The sequence below is a fragment of the Didymella exigua genome, assembly GCF_010094145.1.
Source record: "Didymella exigua CBS 183.55 unplaced genomic scaffold M421scaffold_43, whole genome shotgun sequence".
NCBI lineage: Eukaryota > Fungi > Ascomycota > Dothideomycetes > Pleosporales > Didymellaceae > Didymella > Didymella exigua.
Window position 1 is genome coordinate 193,935 of NW_022984817.1, and position 20,264 is coordinate 214,198.

Below are 20,264 nucleotides of genomic sequence, written 5' to 3' on the forward strand. Positions count from 1 at the left end.
TGATTGAACCGGGATTACGGAGAAGTCAAGTGCGTCCGGTGAGGTCCAAATAAAAAGAAGACGTTGAATGACAGAACGTCGACAGATTGCTTGACTGGATTTGGTGACCGACAAAGTCAAGCATAGTATCATGAGAGGGCATGGACAAAATATTCTGAATACAATGGTTCCTTTCAACTACGGATGTCGCGGCAAAGTCACTGATGATTTCTCAGCTAGAGGGCTAGCTGTTTAACGACTGAGCAAGTAAACTCCACTGCACATTGATCTCACAGCCGAAGGATGGGCAGCTGACATCCACTGTGGGTAGCCAAGTCTTTGAGGAAGCTGGAATTCAGCAAGTCGCAGGCGAATTAGTTCTATCCAAATTCTTCAAACCAAGTCTGCACGCAAGGTCCGCGCCTCCGCCTCCCGAGCCAGGGTCTGAGGACCCAAGTACGTAACGACTCTCAACTGGTCTTTCTGCAACGCACAGCTGACGTAGACGTGTATATCGCGGGTTTTCTCAAGGTAGTCTGCTCCATTGTTGTGGCATTGTCAGATTGCAGTCTTCAACACTAGATACAAGACTTACTAAATCGCCTTCAACGCTATCTCATAGTTATCCATCTGCGGTAGCATCCTCTCAGCATCTCGTCTCGTCGAGAAGTAGCGGCGTAGACGCGCGAGTACCTCCATGTCGTTCTTGCAGAAGGGGCCTGGGGAGATGTACACCTTGGGCGTCGGAATTTTGCCGGCTTGCGTGGTGAAGTAGAAGCCCGGGCCACGTGCTGATCCGTCTTGCGGCAGTATTTCCGGCGCCCCATCAGTGAAGGTGTTCCAGAAGTCCTGAACATCTTGAATAACCTGCTCGCTGTACATGGACAGGTCATTGCGCCCTCCAATAGTCAGCGCGTCCATGAGGTACTCCAAACTTGTATTTGGCGCGCGGGTGTAGATCTTGACCCTTGAGTTCTTCGGCGAGATGAGGTCAAAGGAGAATATGTGGATCTCCATGTTCCACTTACAGGCGGCTTCCTCAAGGTAATCTCGAAGCGGCTCGAAGGTCAAAGAGGCGTATTGTTCTGCCGGGAGAGCTTTGATCGCACGGAAGACGACATCGGATTTGGAGATTTTCAGTTCTTTGGCCTTGAGGCCAGGGTACATGTATGCCTTCACCATCGGTCCACTTCTGGCAATATCTCGCATGACGAAAGTACCACCCATAGGCGCGACCTCGAATAAGTCGTTCCTCGCCAATTTTGCACGGTCGACTTCACTTGGTGGGGTATTCTTGCTCGGTAGGATGGTTTCGGTGAAGTGACGATACCATTCGAGATCAAGTACCTTGGACTTCGAGATGTTTGATCCAAACGTCAGTCTCTTGTCGATTGTAAGGATCGATATCTGTCCCGGCAAGTGGACCAATCGGCTCAAATCCAGTGCGGATGGTGCCTTTGCCTTCGAGTCCCCATTCCCAGCTGAATTCGAGAGGCGTTCCGTCAGGCGTGTGAGGTGTACGCCATCGTAGATGGCCGCTCCTGTCGGGGGCAGCGCCTAGTTCTGGAACAATGTGGATTGCAAAGAACAAAAGCTCGGTATACTGCGCAGACTTGGTATAGCCAGCGCGATGCAGCAGCTCTGCGAGCTGCTTTCCTGTCCTATCCCACCAAAATTGATGGTTCATATCTTGAAAGCCTAAGGTCGAGCTGATGATGTCAACAGGTTTTAACTGATCTGACCGGCTGACCTGCACATCGGTGGTTAATGGTTGATAAACACGGGTATTTGATGCATCACTCTTGCTGTGCTTTCTGTCGGCGATGGCTTTCAGATCGTTTGGCGAAAACGCATCGAGGTTTGTTATCAGTGTGTGCACAGAATCTGATGTTTGACTGGACGCGATCAGACTGTCTCGAGTAGTACGATTTTGCACAGACCTTGAAGTAGAACGCAGGCGGTCCGACAATTGCGCGGACATGACTGACAGTGGTTGCCGGGATCGTGTAGCAGCGCTAAGACAGGGAAAGATATTGCGAGAGCCGATACGAACGATAAAGCACACGGTTTATAGCATTAACCTCTTGCCGACTTCCTATAGCGCTCCTGGATGTGCTTTGGACCGCTGAGGTCGTGCAAGCTTACTGATGCGTCAGCACTAAGGTGGCTGACCACGACCAGCCACTGGATAACAGAAATGACCGTCTTGCGGCTCTGTGGATGCCAATCCCTTTCTTGTGATATATTATTCGTGCACCTGTATGTTCCAAGGTCGCGTTGTCCGCAGTTGGTATGCATGATTCGCACATACCGTCTGATCGATCGTTTGTAATATCAGATTCTGCCAATAGCACCGCGATGAAAGCGTTCGTCACACTTAGCTAGTAAGGCTAAGCTGCGAGTGACTTACCTAGATGCAGCCCTCGCATGATACGTGGCTCGCCTGGTGCTCGGCCTCGCGCCTCGATCGCACAAATTCGGATTCTGACAAGTTGTGAGACAGACCAAGTCACCAGTTGCCAGAAAGGCCGTGCCCACTTCTATGATTCGGTCTCTGTATTAATAGTTCGCCCGGGACCTGAGTTTGTGGCACAAGGCTGGCCAGCCATGCGATTGTGATCTGGAGTTCACCAAGATGTTCGCTGCTGGGTGCCCAGGGTTATCGAGAACTACCCGCATATCGAGTTATCATTTCCCAATACTCGTGGAATCTGCAGGTCGCATCCAGTGAGTTGTGAATGCCTTGTTTGGAACAAATCATATCACCAATGACGTGACGAATCATTGACGATCCTAGTGAGCCGGTTCCTGGTCAACCAGAAGACATCAGAACATGACGACTTGTAAATGAATCATGCATAATGAATGTGTCTGCGTTGCTACATTTGATGAGAAATTGAAGGAGGGAACGAAGTGAGACTCTGGCAATAGACAATTCCTAAAGCTCAGGGCTGTGGCCTTACCGGTAGCAGCGACTAACGTCTTGGCAGAGTAGGGAGGTGTAAAGTAAAGATACAGAACAAGACCCCGATCATGCAGCGATGGATAGTCTGCTTCTGCCTTCAGGGTCTGAGAACACTTTGTGGTAAGAACGAGCAACGAAATAGAAAGAATGAAGAACTTAGCCAGGATGGAACCACGGTGCGCAGAAGAGCCCTCTTGTCAGAGTTCAGCAACTCGGTCCAGTCGAGGGTTCGGCTCAGAGAGATAGTGATTCGCGACGAAGGGCGCATACGCAGGTGTCGAGGAATAAAGGTTTTTCGAGCTGCTCTTATCTTGTATAGTCGCAGCTGCCCTTTCTTCTCTTTCGTCCCGTATTCGCCAACCGATATCCCGGTCACACCTCGTGGACTACTTCCCTTCAGTCCTCCAACATAGCTTCCGCGCTCGACACCTCTCAACGGCCTATATCAGCCGCATACAGAGCTCGCTCACTGCCAAACACCTCCCATCACAACATATTACCACCATCGCCAATATGACAGTGATATGGGGCCTCAACCTCAGGGAGATGCAATGGGCCAAGTTCAAGTCCTCATACATGTTTGGCAATAGGGACTACCACCTCCGCCGCACAAAGTTCGGCATCTACCAAGGCGCCATGATCCTCACCGTCGTCTCGGAATCGCTCGGCACCGCAGCTCTATCCGGTCCATCTGCCTCGCACTGCTCAATGACACAGCCCACTGACAGCCCCAGACTACGCCGCCAAGCAGGCCTTCGTTGCCCAGCACTCCCCCGGCACCACCGTGCACAACAACACATTCGTCGGCATCGCCGCGTACAACATCCTCGTCGGCATATTCGTCGCCACCGTCTTCGGCGCCGCCTTCTTCTTCGACCTCTTCTGGCCTGCGCGCGCTGAGTCGCGCGCCGTCAAGACCGCGTGGCGCGCCTGCTCTGTCTGCGCCTGCCTGCTCACCCTGTCCTGCGTGCTGGTGTACACGTACATCGTGGCGACGAGGAGCGCGTACGTGACGGGCACGGGTGCTGCGAGTGCGGAGCGGCAGATGGCGGCAGATGGCGGGAGTCCGTTGAGGTACGCTGACAACGGGCGGGCGGTTGCAAGCGTGGTGTTCTTGTGGCCGGGTATGGTGTTTACGTTTGTGAGCACGTGGGTGCTGTGGCGGTCGCTGGCGCATGGTGATCGGTTTGGCCCGATGAGTTCGCATGCGAGAAAGGAAGAGGGTGCTGAGAAGTTGCCGGTGGGCCTTGATGGCGCTGTGGAGATGCTGGCTCAGCCGCCGCCGACACATGCGGTTCCTGACGCGGACGCGCGTGTGTAGGATCGTGTGAGGTGTGGCATGGTGTTTCGTTTGTTGATTGTACGGGTACGCGTACACGGGAGATGATTATTCTGGGCTATTATTAGCGGCATACCCCAATACAGACACGGCGTTCTGGCATCTGAATTCTTCAAGTCAATGTGCCAGAGGAACCTGTTTACGTCTGGGCACCATTCTTACAATCAAGCTCCTTAGGAAAGTGTTATTTGATACAGGAAAGGCAAGGAAAGTATGGCGCTCAAGACGGGTATATCCACCGTCCAACCAGCACCGACACAAGGGACCAGGAAAAGGAACACAAAGAAAACCACCCGTGGACCAGACACGCAGCCAAACGCACAAGTCAGCAGCTCACGTCGGTCATGCCATCGTACACCTCACTCGTCATCATCATCCTTCTCCCCCGGCTTCTCCACACTCTGCATCTCCACACTCCCCGTCTCCTCCCCCTCCCGATCCCGCGTCGTAAGCCTGTACTTGCCGCCCTCCCACAGATCCTTGAACGTCAGTTCCTTCGTTCTGCCGAGGGACTCGATATCCCCGATGCGCTCGAGTGTCGCGTCGAGGAAGCGCTCGAACCCAGGCTCGGCGCACAGCTCGTTGAAGGCGCGCTGCATGGGGACCGAGTCTGCACGGACCATGGCGCGGGAGTCGATGGCGAAGATGGAGAGCTCGTGGTGGCGCCGGATGAAGTCGGAGCGCGTCATTATGAAGCGCGCGCGGTGCAGGGGTAGCTCGGGCAGGATGTGGCCGCGCTCTGGGTCGTAGGTGCTGGACATTTCTGTGGAGCGGTGGTAGAGCGCGTTTGCGAGCACCATGGCTGTGGACTGGGGCGGGTCAGTTTCAGTTGTGAAGAGGGTGGGATACTGCCGGAGGGAGTTGTGGCGAGACCTACGGCGTACTTTTGCTGGTCCATGACGTCGTCGTCCATTTCCTCGCCGAGGATGGCGCAGTTGTTGAGGAACCAGATCTTCTCCATTTCGCAGATGTGGTCGCACTTTGCGAGCATGTCCTCGGACTTTGCGACGCGGTTGAGGAACGTGAGACGGCCGCCTATCTTGTCGTACACCTCCTCGAGCACGCCGGTGGCTGTGCGCTCGTTCCAGTACTTCATGCGGTAGTTGCGCAGCGCCTGCATGGCGCGGTCCTTGGTCAAGTCCTTGATCTGGTGCACCTCCATGCGCGTTGCGTACTGCTTGAGCCGCTCAAAGACCCAGTACTTGTCCGAGTTGATGATGACGGTGGCGAGGTTCGAGGCAGCCCATTGCTCGGCGCGTTGCTGGATGAGCTCGAGGAGATCGCGGCCGTCTTCGTCGTCGCGGATCAGGTGGGCTTGGTTGATGATCAGGACGAGGGGGCGGTTTTTCTTTGCGCGGCGGCGCAAAGCCACTTTTTCCAGCTTGTTGAATGCTCGCTCAATGTCGAGGATGGCGCCGGCGTCGCGAGGACCGCGGATGGAGAACAGCGAGCCGATGTTGTCTTCGTGGTATTCAAAGTCGAGGCAGCGTCCGAGACGGACGCGGAAGACCTCCATGTCTGCGTGTGCTTCCATCATGGAGCAGCCCTCGCCGTTGACCTTGGACATGGCGTCGATGAGCATGGAGCTCTTTCCCGTGCCTTTCTCGCCGAGGAGCAGATGGTAGCGGCCTTTGATCTCACCGCTGATGATCTTGTTGATCTGCTCCTGCTCCTCACGTGGGATCCACCGGTCATAGTCGTCTCCGCCGCTCTCGACCTCATGTCTGGAAGGATCTTGTGGAATCTCTTTGCCGTTTGCAGCGAGCTCGAGCACGGGATCGCCTTCGCGGAAAGCGTTCTCCATCTTCTCGAGCACGTTCCACTTGTAGTACCTGGTATACGTGATACCAACACACGCCAAGATGAAGATGCTGGCTCCGGTGGTCGCAGCCGCTTCAAACATCTTGAAGGCTGTGCCCTTCCACCTCTCTTTCCGTGCTTCTCTCGCATCTTCCTCCTGGCTGTCAGTGGCATCGTCGACGGGATTGGGAGCATCATTGCCCGGGGTCGGGGGTCCCGACTGGCCAGTCAGAAAACGCGGGAGCTGGTGCTGGATCCCCACACCGCCAGCCTGCTGGAACCTGTGCGAGAAGGGCGCCTGCTTCGTGGCGATCTGGGACCGCGCAATCACGCTCCTCCATACGGGTCGCCGCATTAACATTATGGCGCGCCGGCCCGGTCAGAACACGCGTCGCGGGGCGGCCGTCTGCAGGCAGTCTAGACGCGCAATTGACTAGGAAAGAGAGAAAACGAAATGAGCGGCTGCAACGACGTGTGCACGGCGATGGAGTGGGCACTGCTTGGATGGAGCATGGAGAGCAGTGTGGACATGGCGACGCGTGCCATCTGGCCAGTGCGGCAGTGCCGGCCAAGGCTGCTACTGGTAGGCGGACGGGAAGAGCACCGCATGCGAGCTGCTCACGGTGCTTTCACTACATACCGCGACCGTGGTGTTGCAGAGAACTGGCACAACAGACCCAGACGAAGGCGGCCGCCCAAGATTCCTGCCCATGCAGCCTGGCGGAGCATCTGCTGATGGGCGCGGTTACTCGGCAAGACCCCGGTCTGAGTCTGGGACCGGGGAGACTGGACGGACTACTGCCAAACGAGCCCGTTACGGCAAGTACTGGAGTGTCATGGGCGGGCGGCCGTCGGGGTGGCTGCATGCTTGGCGGGAACAATAGCCGCGATCGAACTTTTTTCAGCTGGCGTACGCGGAGGGGAACAGCTCGACCACATCGCATTCCATCTCTCGAGGGCGTCATTGTACTTTGGTGCGCTCCTCCTGTATATTATCCTGGCCATCTCCATCCGTTCCTTCCCTTCTGCAGCCGTTCGTTGGCCGAGTAGGAAGTAATTGCCGCTGTCGAGGCCCCGCTGCGTGTGAAATATGTCTGACGCGACCAAGCCTGGTGAGCCCCCCACACGGCGCAGACAGACAGGATCGAGTGCCGCAGTCACGCAGTCGACTGTGCCTTGGCCATGGCTGACCACACCCCCCCAGAGGCTGCCGCCGCGCCCGTCGCGGACGCCAACACCAACGGCCATGTCGCGCCCGCCGCCGACGACGAGGGAGCCGGCGGCGTCTTCCAGATCACCGTGAAGCTGCCGCACGCGCCCTTTGAGACGGCCATGACCATCAGCACGGCCGAGCAGGTGCAGGACCTGCGGCAGAGCATCGTCGAGATGCCGCACACGTTCCAGTACAGCTGCTTCCACCTGGAGCACGCGGGCGCCCGCATCAACGACTACGTCGAGCTGAGCGAGGTCGAGGGGCTCGCGCCGGGCTCGGAGCTCACGCTGGTCGAGGACGCGTACACGGAGAAGGAGGCGCGCCTGCACGTCATCCGCGTGCGCGAGCTGATTGGCGCCGCAGGCGACCGCACCGACGCCCTGCACGGCATCCTGGCCGGCCTGTCGCTGCACGACACAGTGGGCCCGCCGCCGCAGTCGGGGTCGCCGCAGCAGGACGGCAGTGTGGAGGCCTCGCCGCTGGCCGACTACGACTTCCAGGCCGGCGGCGCGGTGCAGAAGCTGCTGCCGCCCGTCCAGGCGCCCGCGCCCCGCACGATCCGCTCCATGGCGGTGTCGCCGTGGAACCCGCCGCCGTACCACCTGCGCTCCAAGGGCCACCTGCTGTACCTGGTCGTCAACACCAACGAGAACGAGCAGCACCACATCACGGCCCACGTCTCGGGCTTCTACGTCAACAAGTCGTCCAACGCCAGCTTCGACCCGGCCCCGCGCGACGCCCCCAAGGCTCGCCACGCGCACTCGCTGCTGACGCTGCTCGAGGCCCTCTCGCCCTCGTTTGCCGACTCGTTCCAGCAGCTGCTCGACCACAACGCGAAGAAGGAGCTGCTCACCATCTTCCAGCTGTCCAACGCCATCCCCGCGAACCCCTGGCTGGTCCCCGCGCCCACCTCTGCCCTCACCACACACCAGCCCGACCTCGCCCGCACGCAGGAGAGCTACCTGATCTCTGGCGTCGAGAGCACCGAGACGCTGCGCGACTGGAACGAGGAGTTCCAGTCGACGCGTGAGATGCCCAAGGAGGCCGTCCACGACCGCGTCTTCCGCGAGCGCCTCACCTCGAAGCTCTTTGCCGACTACAACGATGCCGCCACGCGCGGCGCCATGCTCGTGGCCCGCGGCGAGATTGCGCCGCTGAACCCCACGGAAGCCAAGGACGCCCAGATTTTTGTCTACAACAACATCTTCTACTCCTTTGGCGCGGACGGTGTCGGTACTTTCGGCACCGAGGGCGGTGACGAGGCTGCTCGCGTGGCTGTGGGCAAGGATGTTTTTGGTGTGCGCGCTGTCAACAACCTGGATATTCCCAACCTCTTCACCTCTGGGACCGTCGTGGTCGACTACCTCGGAAAGCGTATCGTGGGCCAGAGCATTGTTCCCGGTATCTTCAAGCAGCGCGACCCCGGAGAGCACCAGATCGACTACGGTGCGGTCGAGGGCAAGGAGATTGTTGCCGACGACAAGTCGTTCATTCCTCTGTTTGAGCAGCTGTCCAAGGCGCTGCGCGTCAAGAAGCACCCCGTCTGGGACAAGGACAACGTCAGGCACGAGCTGGAAGGCAGTGTTGAGACCAAGGGTCTCATCGGCACCGACGGCCGCCGCTACGCCCTCGACCTCTACCGCCTGACTCCCCTCGACGTTGCCTGGATCGAGGCTCACTGGAGCGAGCCGGCCAAGGACGGCGAGGCCAAGTCGTCCGACAAGGACTACCCCCACCGCATGGCCACTCTCCGCCCGGAGCTCGTCGAGTCATACGGCCGCCTGAAGCTCCGCGAGTACGTCAAGAACGAGCTGGAGAAGAAGAAGGGCGCCAACAAGGAGGAGACACCGGCAGCGAACAAGGCCGAGAAGGACGAGTCATCTTCAGAGGAGGAATCTTCGGAAGAGGAGTCTTCGGAGGAGGACGAGTCATCCGAGGACGACGAGGGCGAGAAGACTGAGAAGAAAAAGGCCGACAAGAAGGTTGCCAAGAGCGAGAAGAAGGCGGACGGCGGGGCTGAGAAGAAGGCGGACGGCGGGGCTGAGAAGAAGGCGGAAGAGCAGGATCGCGTCGACATCTCCGGCTTCAACTTTGCTCTCAACCCTGACGTCTTCTCGGGCCAGAACCCCCAGTCCGAGGAGGACAAGGCCGAGTGGGCCAAGGACGAGGCCGAGGTTCGCGCTGCTTGCGAGCACCTGCAGTCCGAGGTCCTGCCCCGTCTCATCCAGGAGCTCAAGGACGGCGAGGTTGGCTTCCCCATGGACGGCCAGTCTCTCAGCGCCCTTCTCCACAAGCGTGGTGTCAACATCCGCTACCTGGGAAAGATGGCCGAGCTTGCGGACAAGCCCGACCCTCGACTTCAGGCATTGAAGCGCCTCGTCGTCCAGGAGATGATTGCTCGCGGATTCAAACACTTGGCCAACTCCAAGCTCCGCACCATCCCCGCTCCTTTCGCCTCTGCGTGCGTCGCACACCTTCTCAACTGCTTGCTCGGCGCCGAGGCCAATTCCAAGCCTGTCGCTGAGTCTGACAGCAGCCTCAAGGCTATCTATCCTGAGGCTGACTTTAGCTTCGAGCAGCTCACTCCTGAGAGCTTGAAGAAGGAGGTCGTCGCGCAGGTCGCTCTCCGCTACCGCTACAACCTCAACGCCCTTGGCGGCAACTGGGTCGAGACCGGCAAGGAGCTGCAGCTCTTCCGTGAGGTTTCGCTCAAGCTTGGTCTCCAGCTGGAGAGCAAAAAGTACGCCTTCACCAAGGACGCTCTCGAGAGTGCTCCCGCTGCCAAGGCTACTCCTGCTCCCCAGACCAACGGCAACTCGACCTCGGGCAAGAAGAAGAACAAGAGCAAGCAGGCTTCGCCGCCTCGCACCGAGAGCCCGGCTCCTGCTCGCACAGCGCAGACCTTCCACGCCGACGATGTCCTGAACATTGTCCCCGTCATCAAGGAGGCTTCGCCCAAGAGCTTGTTGGCCGAGGAAGCCCTCGAGGCGGGTCGCATGTCTGTTGCTCAGGACCAGAAGGAGCTCGGCCAGGAGCTGCTCCTCGAGTCTCTGCAGCTGCACGAGCAAATCTACGGCGTGCTACACCCCGAGGTCGCTCGTGCTTACCACACTTTGTCCAATCTGCTGTTCAACCTCGAGGACAAGGCCTCGGCTCTCGAGCTGGCCCACAAGGCCGTCATCGTCTCGGAGCGCACTCTCGGTGTTGACCACGCTGACACCGTTCTCGCCTACCTGAACCTGGGTCTCTTCGAGCACGCCGCGGGTAACACCAAGGGCGCTCTTGTATATGTCCGCCACGCGCTTGAGCTGTGGAAGATCATCTACGGACCTGACCACCCCGACTCAATCACCACTCTCAACAACGCTGCCGTCATGCTGCAGGCGATGAAGCAGTACCACGAGTCGCGCATCTGGTTCGAGGCCTCGCTCAAGATCTGCGAGGATGTTTCTGGCAAGAACTCGATCAATACCGCCACCCTGCTCTTCCAGACTGCTCAGTCGCTCGCCCTTGACAAGGACATGCGCGGCGCCGTCAACCGCATGCGCGAGTCGTACAACATCTTCAAGGACGTGCTCGGTGCCGAGGACCGCAACACCAAGGAGGCCGAGAGCTGGCTCGAGCAGCTCACCCAGAGCGCCGTCAGCCAGCAGAAGCAGCTCAACGACATTGCTGCCGGCCGCATCCGCCGCGTCCAGCTTACCGGCAGGAACCCTCTGCGCCCAGCTGCCGCCACACCGACAGTCAGCGAGCACGCCAACACGGTCGGCGGCCCTCAGACCCACCGCGGAACCGGCGGCGTTGACCAGCGCAGCATCGACGAGCTTCTCAAGTACATCGAGGGCGATGCGCAGAAGACACCGACCAAGAAGCGCGGACAGGCCAACCCTCGGAGGAGGGGTGGCAAGAACTAGACGTCTGCCGCACAAAAGTCACATTTGAACTCGTAACGGCCTTCCCACTGTAACACTATCGCGTTTTGTTTTATCGTGATCAAGGCACTTCGGCACTTGACACTCTGTTGCATCTGTTGGCTCACTGCGTTTAGCTTTGCATGACCGGATCAGGGAGTTGTGCGGTTCATACCGGCTGGTAATACTAGCCTCTTCTTGCCATCTAGAATAGGGAGGACGGGTATGACGGCGGCATGGTGATGAACTAGATGTACTCAATCAACGTCTCCTCTTCAGCCATGACTTCCTTGATGATCGTGATCAAAACAAAGGATGGCGCCCGCACTGACCACCCAACTCTGTGATGACCTCACACAAACAAACTTCGCTCGCGACAGCTTGCACCAGCCTCCCACAACACCTGCCCCACCACAGCCCACGCGGCGCATTTCCTTCAAATCCGTTTTCGCATCACTGCAATCGCGTAATACGCGCAAACCAACGCGCAATGGCAGACATCATCGATCGCGACGAGGCGACCGTGATCCCAGCGCGCGGGCCACGGCGGTCGCGCCTTCCTGGGCCGCTGAAAGTAGCCATCCTCTTTGTGGTGAACCTGGGCATCAATTCGCTGCTGTGGCAGGCCGCGTCCAACTTCCTGCCGCCTGAGCTCGGCTATGTCAGCAAGATCCCCACCGAGGACGACAAGTTCGCCCTGAACGGGCCGGTCGCGCGCCTCGCCATCAAGATCGCGACGCTCTATGGCACCTGGGCCGTTGGCTACGACTGTGAGCAGATGCCCATGTTTGCATGTGAACGCAGCTAACGCGCGCAGACTACGACGTCTCGGCCCTGACGCTCCTCACCAACATGCCCTACGCGTACCTGCTCTCGACGTACTACCAGGTCTCGACCCTCACCGTCGCAGCGCACATGAGCATCGAGGTCCTCTCCATCGCCATCCCGACCTATCTGCTGCGCTCCCGCGCGCCTGCCCACCGCCCGAATGTGCCCCTGCGCAACCGCTTCCTGCTCAACAGCGTGCAAGTCCAGTTCACCAACGCTCTGCTCGCCATCGCCGTCTACTCCGTCTTGATATGGGGCGGCATCCGCATTGGCCTGATCAACAGCTTCCTCGTCACCCACTTTGACATCCCCACGCTGGAAGCCGCGCACCTCGAGACGCCCCTCACGGTCGGCGCCAAGATCTTCACCGCGGGTTTCGCGGCCAAGGAGTTCCTGCTCAACCCGTCCATTGCCGCTCAGGTGGCGTCCGGCCAGGCCACGCCCGTTGCCAACTTCGACGCGAGCACGGCGGATCTGCAGGCGCATCTGCGACACAACTTCTGGTACTTTGGCCGCCGCACCAGGACCCTGGTCCAGCAGACGTGGATCCTGTGCTTCTTCACGGTTGCGAACACAATCCAGCGCTGCATGACGCTCAATGGTGCCGAGTTCAACGGCGCTGCTGGGTATGCCGGTATGTGGGCGGTTGCCAATGCTGTGATTGCCGCGTGGTACGCCTGGGTTGGCGACACGAGCACTGACTACATTGTCAACTGAGCAGAGGCGTTGGAGAGTAAAGAAATGGCGATGGAGGCGAAGAGAAGGAGACGAGTCTTGGAGGAGTAGAGATAGAGACCAGGGAGAAGAATCGGGGAGAGGCGCGGCGTTCCGGCTCTGATGAACATGGCATTGGAGGCACGCTCAGATCTTGTACGCAGGTCTCTGAGACCGGACAGTACAAAGCACAAACGCAGGAGGACAGGTAGATACCATTTGTTTGCATATGACCACATAGTCCCATGAACCATCTAGTTCCAAAAACACCCGCTCTCGGCGCACCGCTGCACCTCGGCCCCAGATCGCCCGACACCTGAAGCTGAGCTACCCCACATCACCATCCCACCCGATACAAAGTACTTCTCCCTCGCATCCCAAACCCAGTCCACCACACACAATTCCCCCATCCACCGTCAAAGTCCTCGCCTGCACCGCTTACACACCACTCCGCCGTCCACCACCCTCCAGCTCCAGCGCAATGGCCGCAAACCAAGGACCCCGCCGTGTCGGACAGTGGCTGTATCTGCGCCCGGAATGCATCGACGAGTACAAGAAATGCCATGCTGCTGTGTGGCCTGCCGTGCTGGCGCAGATCAAGGATAGTAATGTGCACGATTGTAGGCCCCCCTCCTCATCACATTCTCAAATTCATTTCATCACTTTCTCAAATTCATTTCATCACTTTCTCAAATTCATTTCATATGCATGTGCATATTCAGAACCCACCTAACGCTCCACAGACAGCATATACCTCAGCACAACGCCGCGGCCAACGCTGTTCGCGAGCTTCAAGTACACGGGGACGGCGTTCGACGAGGATATGGCGCGTATGGCTGCGAATCCCGCGGTGCAGGAGTGGTGGCGCATGACGGATGGGATGCAGGAGAGTCCTGTGGAGGGCGCGGTCGGGTCGAAAGATGGGCCTGGGTGGTGGGGGCAGACTGAGGAGGTTTTTTATGTGGAGTAGTGCTCTGCAGATGATGTGGCATGGCATTGTATTGCATCTCCAAGGGTATGGTAGCAGGAAAACTATGTACATAGGATCTGAATGCGGTCAGACTAGATATCTGTATCCCTTCATCAGCCGCTGGCCCTCCTCGACGGTGGTGCCCTCGACTTGCGCCGTGCGCTCGGCGACGTCGCCGCGCGTCTCCCACGCCGTCTCGCCCGCGTCGAGCTTCTTGTTGAGCCGCTGCAGGATGACCTTGAAGATGTAGCACCCCACAATGGTGACGCCGAACATGGCCGTGACGATGCCGTAGGAGCCCCTGTAGCCGTTGTCCGGCAGGTTCCACACGTACGAGCCCGCGATGTTGCCGAGCTGGGAGAAAGCGTTGACCATGGCGATGGCGACGGCGCGCTTGGCAGGCGGTCGCGGGAACGACGACGATATCCACGAGTAGAAGACGATGAAGCCCGCGTACGCTGACGCCTGCAGGAACAGCGCTATGTACCGCCCCGCCGTGTTCTCTGTCGACATGGAGATGACGAACCCTACGACGCCGAGGCAGATGGGGCCCACGATGTGCCAGAAGCGCTCCTGCGTGCGGTCCGCGTGCCACGCGTTGATCAGCGAGACGACACAGGAGAACGCCCACGGCGGCGCGGACATGAGCAGCGTGGTGATGTATCCGAAGCCCAGGGTGCGGGTGAGCGTGGGGCTGCATGTGGAGTTAGCCTGCATCTTGCACATTGCTTGGGATTGCACTTACAAGAAGGCATTGAAGGACAGACCGACGACGTAGGCGGTGAAGGTCAGCATCAGGACGTAGATCTTGGCGTCCTTGACGGCCATGATGAGACCGGCGAAGACGGACTCCTCGGCGCTGTCCTCGTCTGCTTCTCCGACATCCTCGGTCATGCGCAGGACGGCGACGGCGCGCTCCTCCTCGGTGAAGCCGCGCGTGTTGTGGGGCAGATCGGGCAGGATGAAGAGCGCGGCGATGGCGATGACCATTGTGGCCGCGCCTTCGATCCAGTACAGCCATCTCCAGGCGCGGTGGCCGAGGACGCCCTCCATGTTCGACAGCACGGCGGCGCCAACGAGCGAGGAGAAGGCGTTGGAGATGAGGTTACCGCAGAAGAGGATGGCGTTGCGGAGGGTGAGTTCGCGGCGCGTGTACCACTTGGACAGGATCAGGAGAGCACCGGGCAGGAAGGCAGCCTCGACGAAACCAATGCAGAAGCGGATTGCGACCATGCCGCCGAAGCTGTTCACGTTGCCGGAGAGAGTTGAGATCATGCCCCATAGGAGCATGACGAAGGCGATGTAGATGGAAGGGCGGGGAATGAGGTTGATGATCATCTCGAGGGCTGTTAAACACTGACATGCTCGCGGTGGTGATGGAACTTACATTGGAGGGAACCTGCATCAGAATATACCCGACGTACAGAATGGACAAACACGTCGCGTACTGCGTGTTGTCGATGCCGAGATCTTCCTGCAGACCACCCAGACGCGCAGCAGCAATGTTGTTGCGGTCCAGGTAGTTCATGATGTAGATCAAGACGAACAGCGAGCAGCGCGCGTCAAGCTTGCGCTTCAGCTTCTTCTCGACCGCGATTCTCCTCTCTGGGCTCAGGCTGGCGGCAATGCCACCGTGGGCCGACTTGGGCGCCATCTCGTGGCTCTGGGCGTCCATCTCGATATCTTTCTTGATGTCGGCCATTGTCGCAACCGAAACGAAAGAGTGCGACCGACTTGGAGCGTCAAATGGGTCTTCCACTTGCCTCCGTCTAGGGATCGTCCAGCTCTTATACCTACTCTGACCCGCGCGCCTGCCTCCGTGCCCATGTGCCGACCCCAGTGCGCAGCAATGCGGGCCTCCATGTTGTTACCACACCTACCCCACGCCTCCATACACGGTTACATCACCCGTCCTGCGCTGGGCAGAATTTTCCCAAGTCGTGACAGCCAAGCTCGGCACACGCCTATGAAACAGCGCGTCCGATGCCTGTTTGGGTGAGGTGCAAGATGCGGGGAACTCGAGCGTCAACGGCGCCGCTGATCTCCTGAATACGCTCGCTTGGCTGTTGAACAATTGGTCTTGGCTGTTCGTCTCGAGGCTGCTTCTATTGCTGGACGCATGCATTGCGAGATGGCTGCAGAGGACAGGATGCGACTTGGGAGCGGCCAGCGCAGTCGCCGCGGTGTTTGGGCTGCTGCTGTCTTCCCACCGCTGCGATGCAATGCGCTGACAACGCACCGGCAGGTTTCCGAGCTCAACAGTAGTCTGTCTCGAAGACTTGTTGAGCCGCATGCGAGCAGAGCCGCTAGCTTAAGAAGACCCGCCTTGCTGCCGCGGGTAAAGATCGGCACGACAGAGCGAGTGCGAAAAAGGGTTGGGTTTAGGCGTGTGGAGTTACATTCATCCTTTGCACTTGCGGCTCTGCGCTAGATCCACTTTCTATTGGGAGGCGAGGTGCCATGGGGACTCTGAGTGCAAACAAGACCGCACCATAGGGGCCGTTGAATGGAAGTGAAGTGAAGTGAAGTGAATTGAAGTGAATTGAATTGAAGTCAATTGAAGTGAATTGAAGTGAATTGAAGTGAATTGAAGTGAATTGAAAAACGTCCTGCAGAAGCAAGTGCACTCACCGAGGCACGACACAGGATGCTTCCATCTCTCGCACGCCACACTAAGCGCGTCAAGCAACGCCATCGGCTCGACGCGTGCGGCTCTTCAGCTCGCGGCATCTCAGCGGCGTCTGCTCGCGTGACCCCCACGCTACTCCAAGCTCCAGGATATCACCGCGGCTCGCTGCAATGGTGTGTGGAGAAGTGAAAAAAACCGGGAAAAGCGCATGTACCCCGTCCTTGGCGGATGCTCGATCGTTGGCTTTACGGTTGTACGTGCGTTTGGATGCGGGGATACTCTTGTACCTAGCCCTTTGTGCGTGTGAAGGAGGTAGGCAACAAGTAGACATGGCATTGCATGGAGTAGCATACCTCTACGTCTTCGTCGCGCACAATCTATCCGGACTCGGTGCTGTCTGCACTGCTGCGAAGCGATGCGGGGATTACTGTAATGTTGAGCTGTTGCGCACTGAGACTTTTATGCTATAGACAATGTTTCCTTCCTACAGGCGAGCCATCCACCCCACCAACTTTGATCACCTTTAGAGAGTGAATCAACTATGCCTCCACCCCAACAAGCCCGATTACGCTCATCTGAAGCTGATATACAGCTCACTATTACCTCTTAATAGACGCTAAATGAAGACTGAGAGAGCTGCTATTCACACTTTCAATGTCCCTTCAATGACGCGACGCGACCAACGCGCCGGCAGGCCTGCCCAACGCAATTGTTAGCCTAACTTGGAGAAGCTCACTCAGCTAGAGGATGACGTAGTTGACAGATGTATACTTGACTTGGATCTACGTGGATTTGCGCCTACGCATACTGCCATACGTGATATAGCTAATAAACTACCGGCTCTATGCAGCGCTTGTCTAGTTGGCGTCTACTGGCCGCGCAACTTTGTCAAGCGTACAGACAGTCTGACGACGCGTTTTAATCGAGCGTACGATAGGCAGCGAGCTCTATGCAAGGATCTAACCCTGATCAGGGGCTGGTTTGAGCTTGTAGAGGAGACAAAGGCCAAGTATAGCATCTGCGATAACGACGTCTACAACTTTGATGAGGCTAGGTTTATGATGGGCAAGATCACAACTTGGCTTGTTGTCACAGGGTTAGAAAGGAGAGGCAGGCCAAAGGCTATCCAGCCAGGCACTTGCGAGTGGGTGACGTTGATTGCTGCGATTAACGCAGCTGGCTGGTTGACCCTACTATTCCTCATCTTTGCTGGCTAGTGTCACCTGTCTGCCTGGTACAAGGAGGACGTCCCACGCGACTAGGCACCTGCAGCTAGTGACAATAGCTAGACAAACAACAAGCTAGGAGTTAGGTGGCTAAAGCACTTTGACAAGTATATAGAGACTTGTGTTGTGGGTGCGCATTGCCTGCTTATCCTTGACAGCCATAAGCGCGCGTACAGCTGTGGGGTTGAGAGTCTTATCCACCACAACATTAACCACATCACTAAGCTTGAGTTCCTGCCAGTGTTCAAGGCAGTGTTTAGTCAATTGTTCACATCAACTAACATCTGCTCAGCCTTTTGAGGAGCAGGCCTTGTGTCTCATTAACTAGACGCTGTTCTGTCAAAGCTAGATGTGCAGCTGCGTACGCCTACTCTAGCTGCTCTGCCAGAAGCCGTCTGGGAGGCTCGTACGCCGAGCAACGTGCGCGAGCTTGAGGCTCAATCATTGCTGATACGTGATCGCGTCCGGCAGCATAAGAGCTCATCACCAGCCTCGATTATTGAGGCTATTGATCAGCTCAAGAAGGGAGCTGAGGTAGTGATGCTGTTAGCTGAGCTGACGCGCGTTCAGATTGCCAGCCTTGAGAGAGCTGATAAGGCAGCAACAACACGGAGGCAGCGCAGGAGGAAGCGGATTCAGAAGCAAGGAGTGTTAGCAAGGGAGCTGGCGAGGATGTAGTTGCGAGGATGTAGTTGCGAGGATGTAGTTGCGAGGATGTAGTTGCGAGGATGTAGTTGCGAGGATATGAGGCTGACCAACAGCTTGCCTGTGAGAAGCGTCAGGAAGGAGAGCAATCAGGCCTTAGCCGCCGGGCTCTCGCGCGCTGCAGGAGGTGCAGGGAGACTGGCCACAACTCACGTACTTGCAAAGTAGACAGCTAAGATACTGCTCAATCTACTCTATTAGTATCTATATATTAATGACGTTGTCGAGTTGCGCAGCTTCAAAGGCGATCAAAGCTGGTGGGGTGGACGGCTCTCCTGTAAGGACGGCTCGCTTATAAAACACGTTGGGTTAGATGGGGTGGATGTTCTTGTCATTGTTATTTCCAGGCACTTGCGTGTGCAGAAACCACAAGGCCCGGAGCAGCGGGCAGAATCAATACACGGCGTTGTCCAGGAAGAAGCAGACGCGTGTGAGGTGGGCAGACGCGTGTGAGGCGAGTAAACTCGTGTGAGGTGGGCAGACGCGTGTGAGGCGAGTAAACTCGTGTGAGGCGGGCAGACGCGTGTGAGGCGGGCAGACGCGTGTGAGGCGGGCAAACGCGTGCTTTGAGAATTCCTACATCTATTGCAGTAGCAGCGCGGACCTCACAGCACCATGTTCTCCACAGTGCCAACAGGCCGCTCGGTGATGGCAATACAACCGTCGACAATACTCCTGCGCGCATCCTCGGAACTCACATTCTGCCCGCCGAGATACAGAAGCCACACCAAGCGACCGACACGCGGATCCGCGACCTCGCCCAGGAGCGCAGGGGCGCCCATCTTCTCCCCACCCCCGGTCTGCAGCACAGGCTGGTACAGAGCGCGCAGGGTGCCGGATTTGTCGCGCGTGAGGAGGATAACGGAGCCCTTGGGCGCCTTTCCCTTTGCGGCAAACACGGCCTTGAAGTCCTTCATCGCGCGCCCGAAGCTCTCGTCGGCAAACTCGGACTCGGCGACGGGCGCGGGGAGCGCGACGGCTCCGCTCTCCGCGGCCTGCTGGCGCCGCATCTGCGCGTGCCGCTGCGCGACCTCGTCGGTGCGCGAGGCGATGCCCCGCATCCACCCGTCCTGGAGGTGCTTGAAGTCGGTGCCGCGGCACGGGACGACGCGGAGCGCCATGTCGACTGCGCCCGGGCCGTCGCGGGCCAGGATGGCGTCCCAGATGAGGGTGCTGCGCTCGGGGTGCACGAGGGCGGCGCGCAGGGCCTCCTTCTCGCCGGGGATGAGGGCCGAGGCCGAGGGGTTGACCGTGTTGATCAGGTGGTTCTGCAGCGCCGACAGGTCGGCCGTCTTGACGTACAGGCCCACGACGTAGACCTGCACGCGCAGGAAGGAGACCTTGCGGATGCCGAGGCCGAGCAGCTGGTAGGCCGCCTCGCTGGCGCGGCCGTCCGGGGAGACGTGCGGCAGCGTGATGGTGCGCGGGAAGTAGGGGACGTACGAGGTGCCCGTCTCGACGAGCTCGATGGCGTCGGCGTCGGTGGCCTGGGGGTTCTCGGCGTCGGGCGGGGCGGCGATGAGCTTGTCGCCGGCTGCGACGACGACCTTTTTGCCCTGGAACTCGTCGGCGGCTTTGCGCGGGCTGTCCGTCTTGGTGGGCGGGCCGAGCACCATGTCGATGATGCCTCTGCTCTTGTCGGTGTCGTGGGCGGCGGCGGCGTCGTGGGCGTCGGGCTCGAGGTCCGGCATGTCCCACAGCCGCACCAGGAAGATGGGGGCGATCATGGAGAGGGCTGCGCCGAGGGCGAGCCAGTTGCGCCGCTTCTTGAGACGGGCGATTTCCAGGGCATTCGCGCGGTGTGTCGAGACGGTGTCGAGCTCGGGTCGCAGCCCTCGCCCGGGCAGAGGCCGACCGTGTGCCTGTCGGAGGATGGCGTCCGTGTCATTGCGGGATTGGTGCGAGGCGGGGCGCGAGCGTGTCGGGGCGCGCAGGCACTGGAGGACTGGCCGTCGGGCAAGACGTGCGGACATGACGGGCGCATT

At 58.6% G+C, this 20,264-nt stretch overlaps 9 protein-coding genes across 9 annotated transcripts; 4 read left to right on the forward strand and 5 right to left on the reverse strand.

The window, feature by feature from the left end:
• Positions 1 to 269: 269 nt before the first annotated feature.
• Positions 270 to 1,960, reverse strand: M421DRAFT_95713 (aromatic prenyltransferase; the record flags this gene model as incomplete). The annotated part of the gene is made up of 3 exons (XM_033598331.1): positions 270 to 327; positions 575 to 1,253; positions 1,327 to 1,960. The coding sequence occupies 3 exons, from the start codon at positions 1,958 to 1,960 to the stop codon at positions 270 to 272; spliced, it is 1,371 nt and encodes a 456-aa protein (XP_033444280.1).
• A 1,497-nt stretch (positions 1,961 to 3,457) lies between these two features.
• Positions 3,458 to 4,265, forward strand: M421DRAFT_9177 (uncharacterized protein; the record flags this gene model as incomplete). The annotated part of the gene is made up of 2 exons (XM_033597975.1): positions 3,458 to 3,629; positions 3,679 to 4,265. The coding sequence occupies 2 exons, from the start codon at positions 3,458 to 3,460 to the stop codon at positions 4,263 to 4,265; spliced, it is 759 nt and encodes a 252-aa protein (XP_033444281.1).
• A 377-nt stretch (positions 4,266 to 4,642) lies between these two features.
• Positions 4,643 to 6,444, reverse strand: M421DRAFT_104069 (uncharacterized protein; the record flags this gene model as incomplete). The annotated part of the gene is made up of 3 exons (XM_033586975.1): positions 4,643 to 5,092; positions 5,161 to 6,333; positions 6,427 to 6,444. 3 exons carry the CDS (start codon positions 6,442 to 6,444, stop codon positions 4,643 to 4,645), a joined length of 1,641 nt encoding a protein of 546 aa, XP_033444282.1.
• Positions 6,445 to 6,579: 135 nt separating this feature from the next.
• M421DRAFT_299934 (uncharacterized protein) lies at positions 6,580 to 7,156 on the reverse strand. The gene has a single exon (XM_033589097.1). It carries the CDS (start codon positions 7,046 to 7,048, stop codon positions 6,716 to 6,718), a length of 333 nt encoding a protein of 110 aa, XP_033444283.1. The 5' UTR covers positions 7,049 to 7,156; the 3' UTR covers positions 6,580 to 6,715.
• On the forward strand, positions 6,833 to 11,489 carry M421DRAFT_425216 (uncharacterized protein). Its single transcript, XM_033594006.1, has 2 exons — positions 6,833 to 7,195; positions 7,288 to 11,489. Exons 1-2 carry the CDS (start codon positions 7,174 to 7,176, stop codon positions 11,208 to 11,210), a joined length of 3,945 nt encoding a protein of 1,314 aa, XP_033444284.1. The 5' UTR covers positions 6,833 to 7,173; the 3' UTR covers positions 11,211 to 11,489.
• Positions 11,490 to 11,582: 93 nt separating this feature from the next.
• On the forward strand, positions 11,583 to 13,048 carry M421DRAFT_425217 (uncharacterized protein). Its single transcript, XM_033594007.1, has 2 exons — positions 11,583 to 11,977; positions 12,025 to 13,048. Exons 1-2 carry the CDS (start codon positions 11,698 to 11,700, stop codon positions 12,750 to 12,752), a joined length of 1,008 nt encoding a protein of 335 aa, XP_033444285.1. The 5' UTR covers positions 11,583 to 11,697; the 3' UTR covers positions 12,753 to 13,048.
• A 182-nt stretch (positions 13,049 to 13,230) lies between these two features.
• Positions 13,231 to 13,719, forward strand: M421DRAFT_73722 (DUF718 domain protein; the record flags this gene model as incomplete). Its single annotated transcript, XM_033596982.1, has 2 exons — positions 13,231 to 13,369; positions 13,493 to 13,719. 2 exons carry the CDS (start codon positions 13,231 to 13,233, stop codon positions 13,717 to 13,719), a joined length of 366 nt encoding a protein of 121 aa, XP_033444286.1.
• Positions 13,720 to 13,806: 87 nt separating this feature from the next.
• Positions 13,807 to 15,373, reverse strand: M421DRAFT_73720 (tartrate transporter; the record flags this gene model as incomplete). The annotated part of the gene is made up of 3 exons (XM_033596981.1): positions 13,807 to 14,413; positions 14,465 to 15,057; positions 15,107 to 15,373. 3 exons carry the CDS (start codon positions 15,371 to 15,373, stop codon positions 13,807 to 13,809), a joined length of 1,467 nt encoding a protein of 488 aa, XP_033444287.1.
• Positions 15,374 to 18,884: 3,511 nt separating this feature from the next.
• M421DRAFT_104074 (uncharacterized protein) lies at positions 18,885 to 20,252 on the reverse strand (the record flags this gene model as incomplete). Its single annotated transcript, XM_033586976.1, has 1 exon — positions 18,885 to 20,252. One exon carries the CDS (start codon positions 20,250 to 20,252, stop codon positions 18,885 to 18,887), a length of 1,368 nt encoding a protein of 455 aa, XP_033444288.1.
• Between the last annotated feature and the right edge of the window lie 12 nt (positions 20,253 to 20,264).

Coding starts and splice junctions, on each gene's coding strand:
- M421DRAFT_299934 (XM_033589097.1), bottom strand. CDS start 7,048: ATGACGCCCTCGAGAGATGGAATGCGATGTGGTCGAGCTGTTCCCCTC.
- M421DRAFT_425216 (XM_033594006.1), top strand. CDS start 7,174: ATGTCTGACGCGACCAAGCCTG. Junction 7,196..7,287: donor GTCTGACGCGACCAAGCCTG/GTGAGCCCCCCA, acceptor ACACCCCCCCAG/AGGCTGCCGCCGCGCCCGTC.
- M421DRAFT_425217 (XM_033594007.1), top strand. CDS start 11,698: ATGGCAGACATCATCGATCGCGACGAGGCGACCGTGATCCCAGCGCGC. Junction 11,978..12,024: donor CTGGGCCGTTGGCTACGACT/GTGAGCAGATGC, acceptor TAACGCGCGCAG/ACTACGACGTCTCGGCCCTG.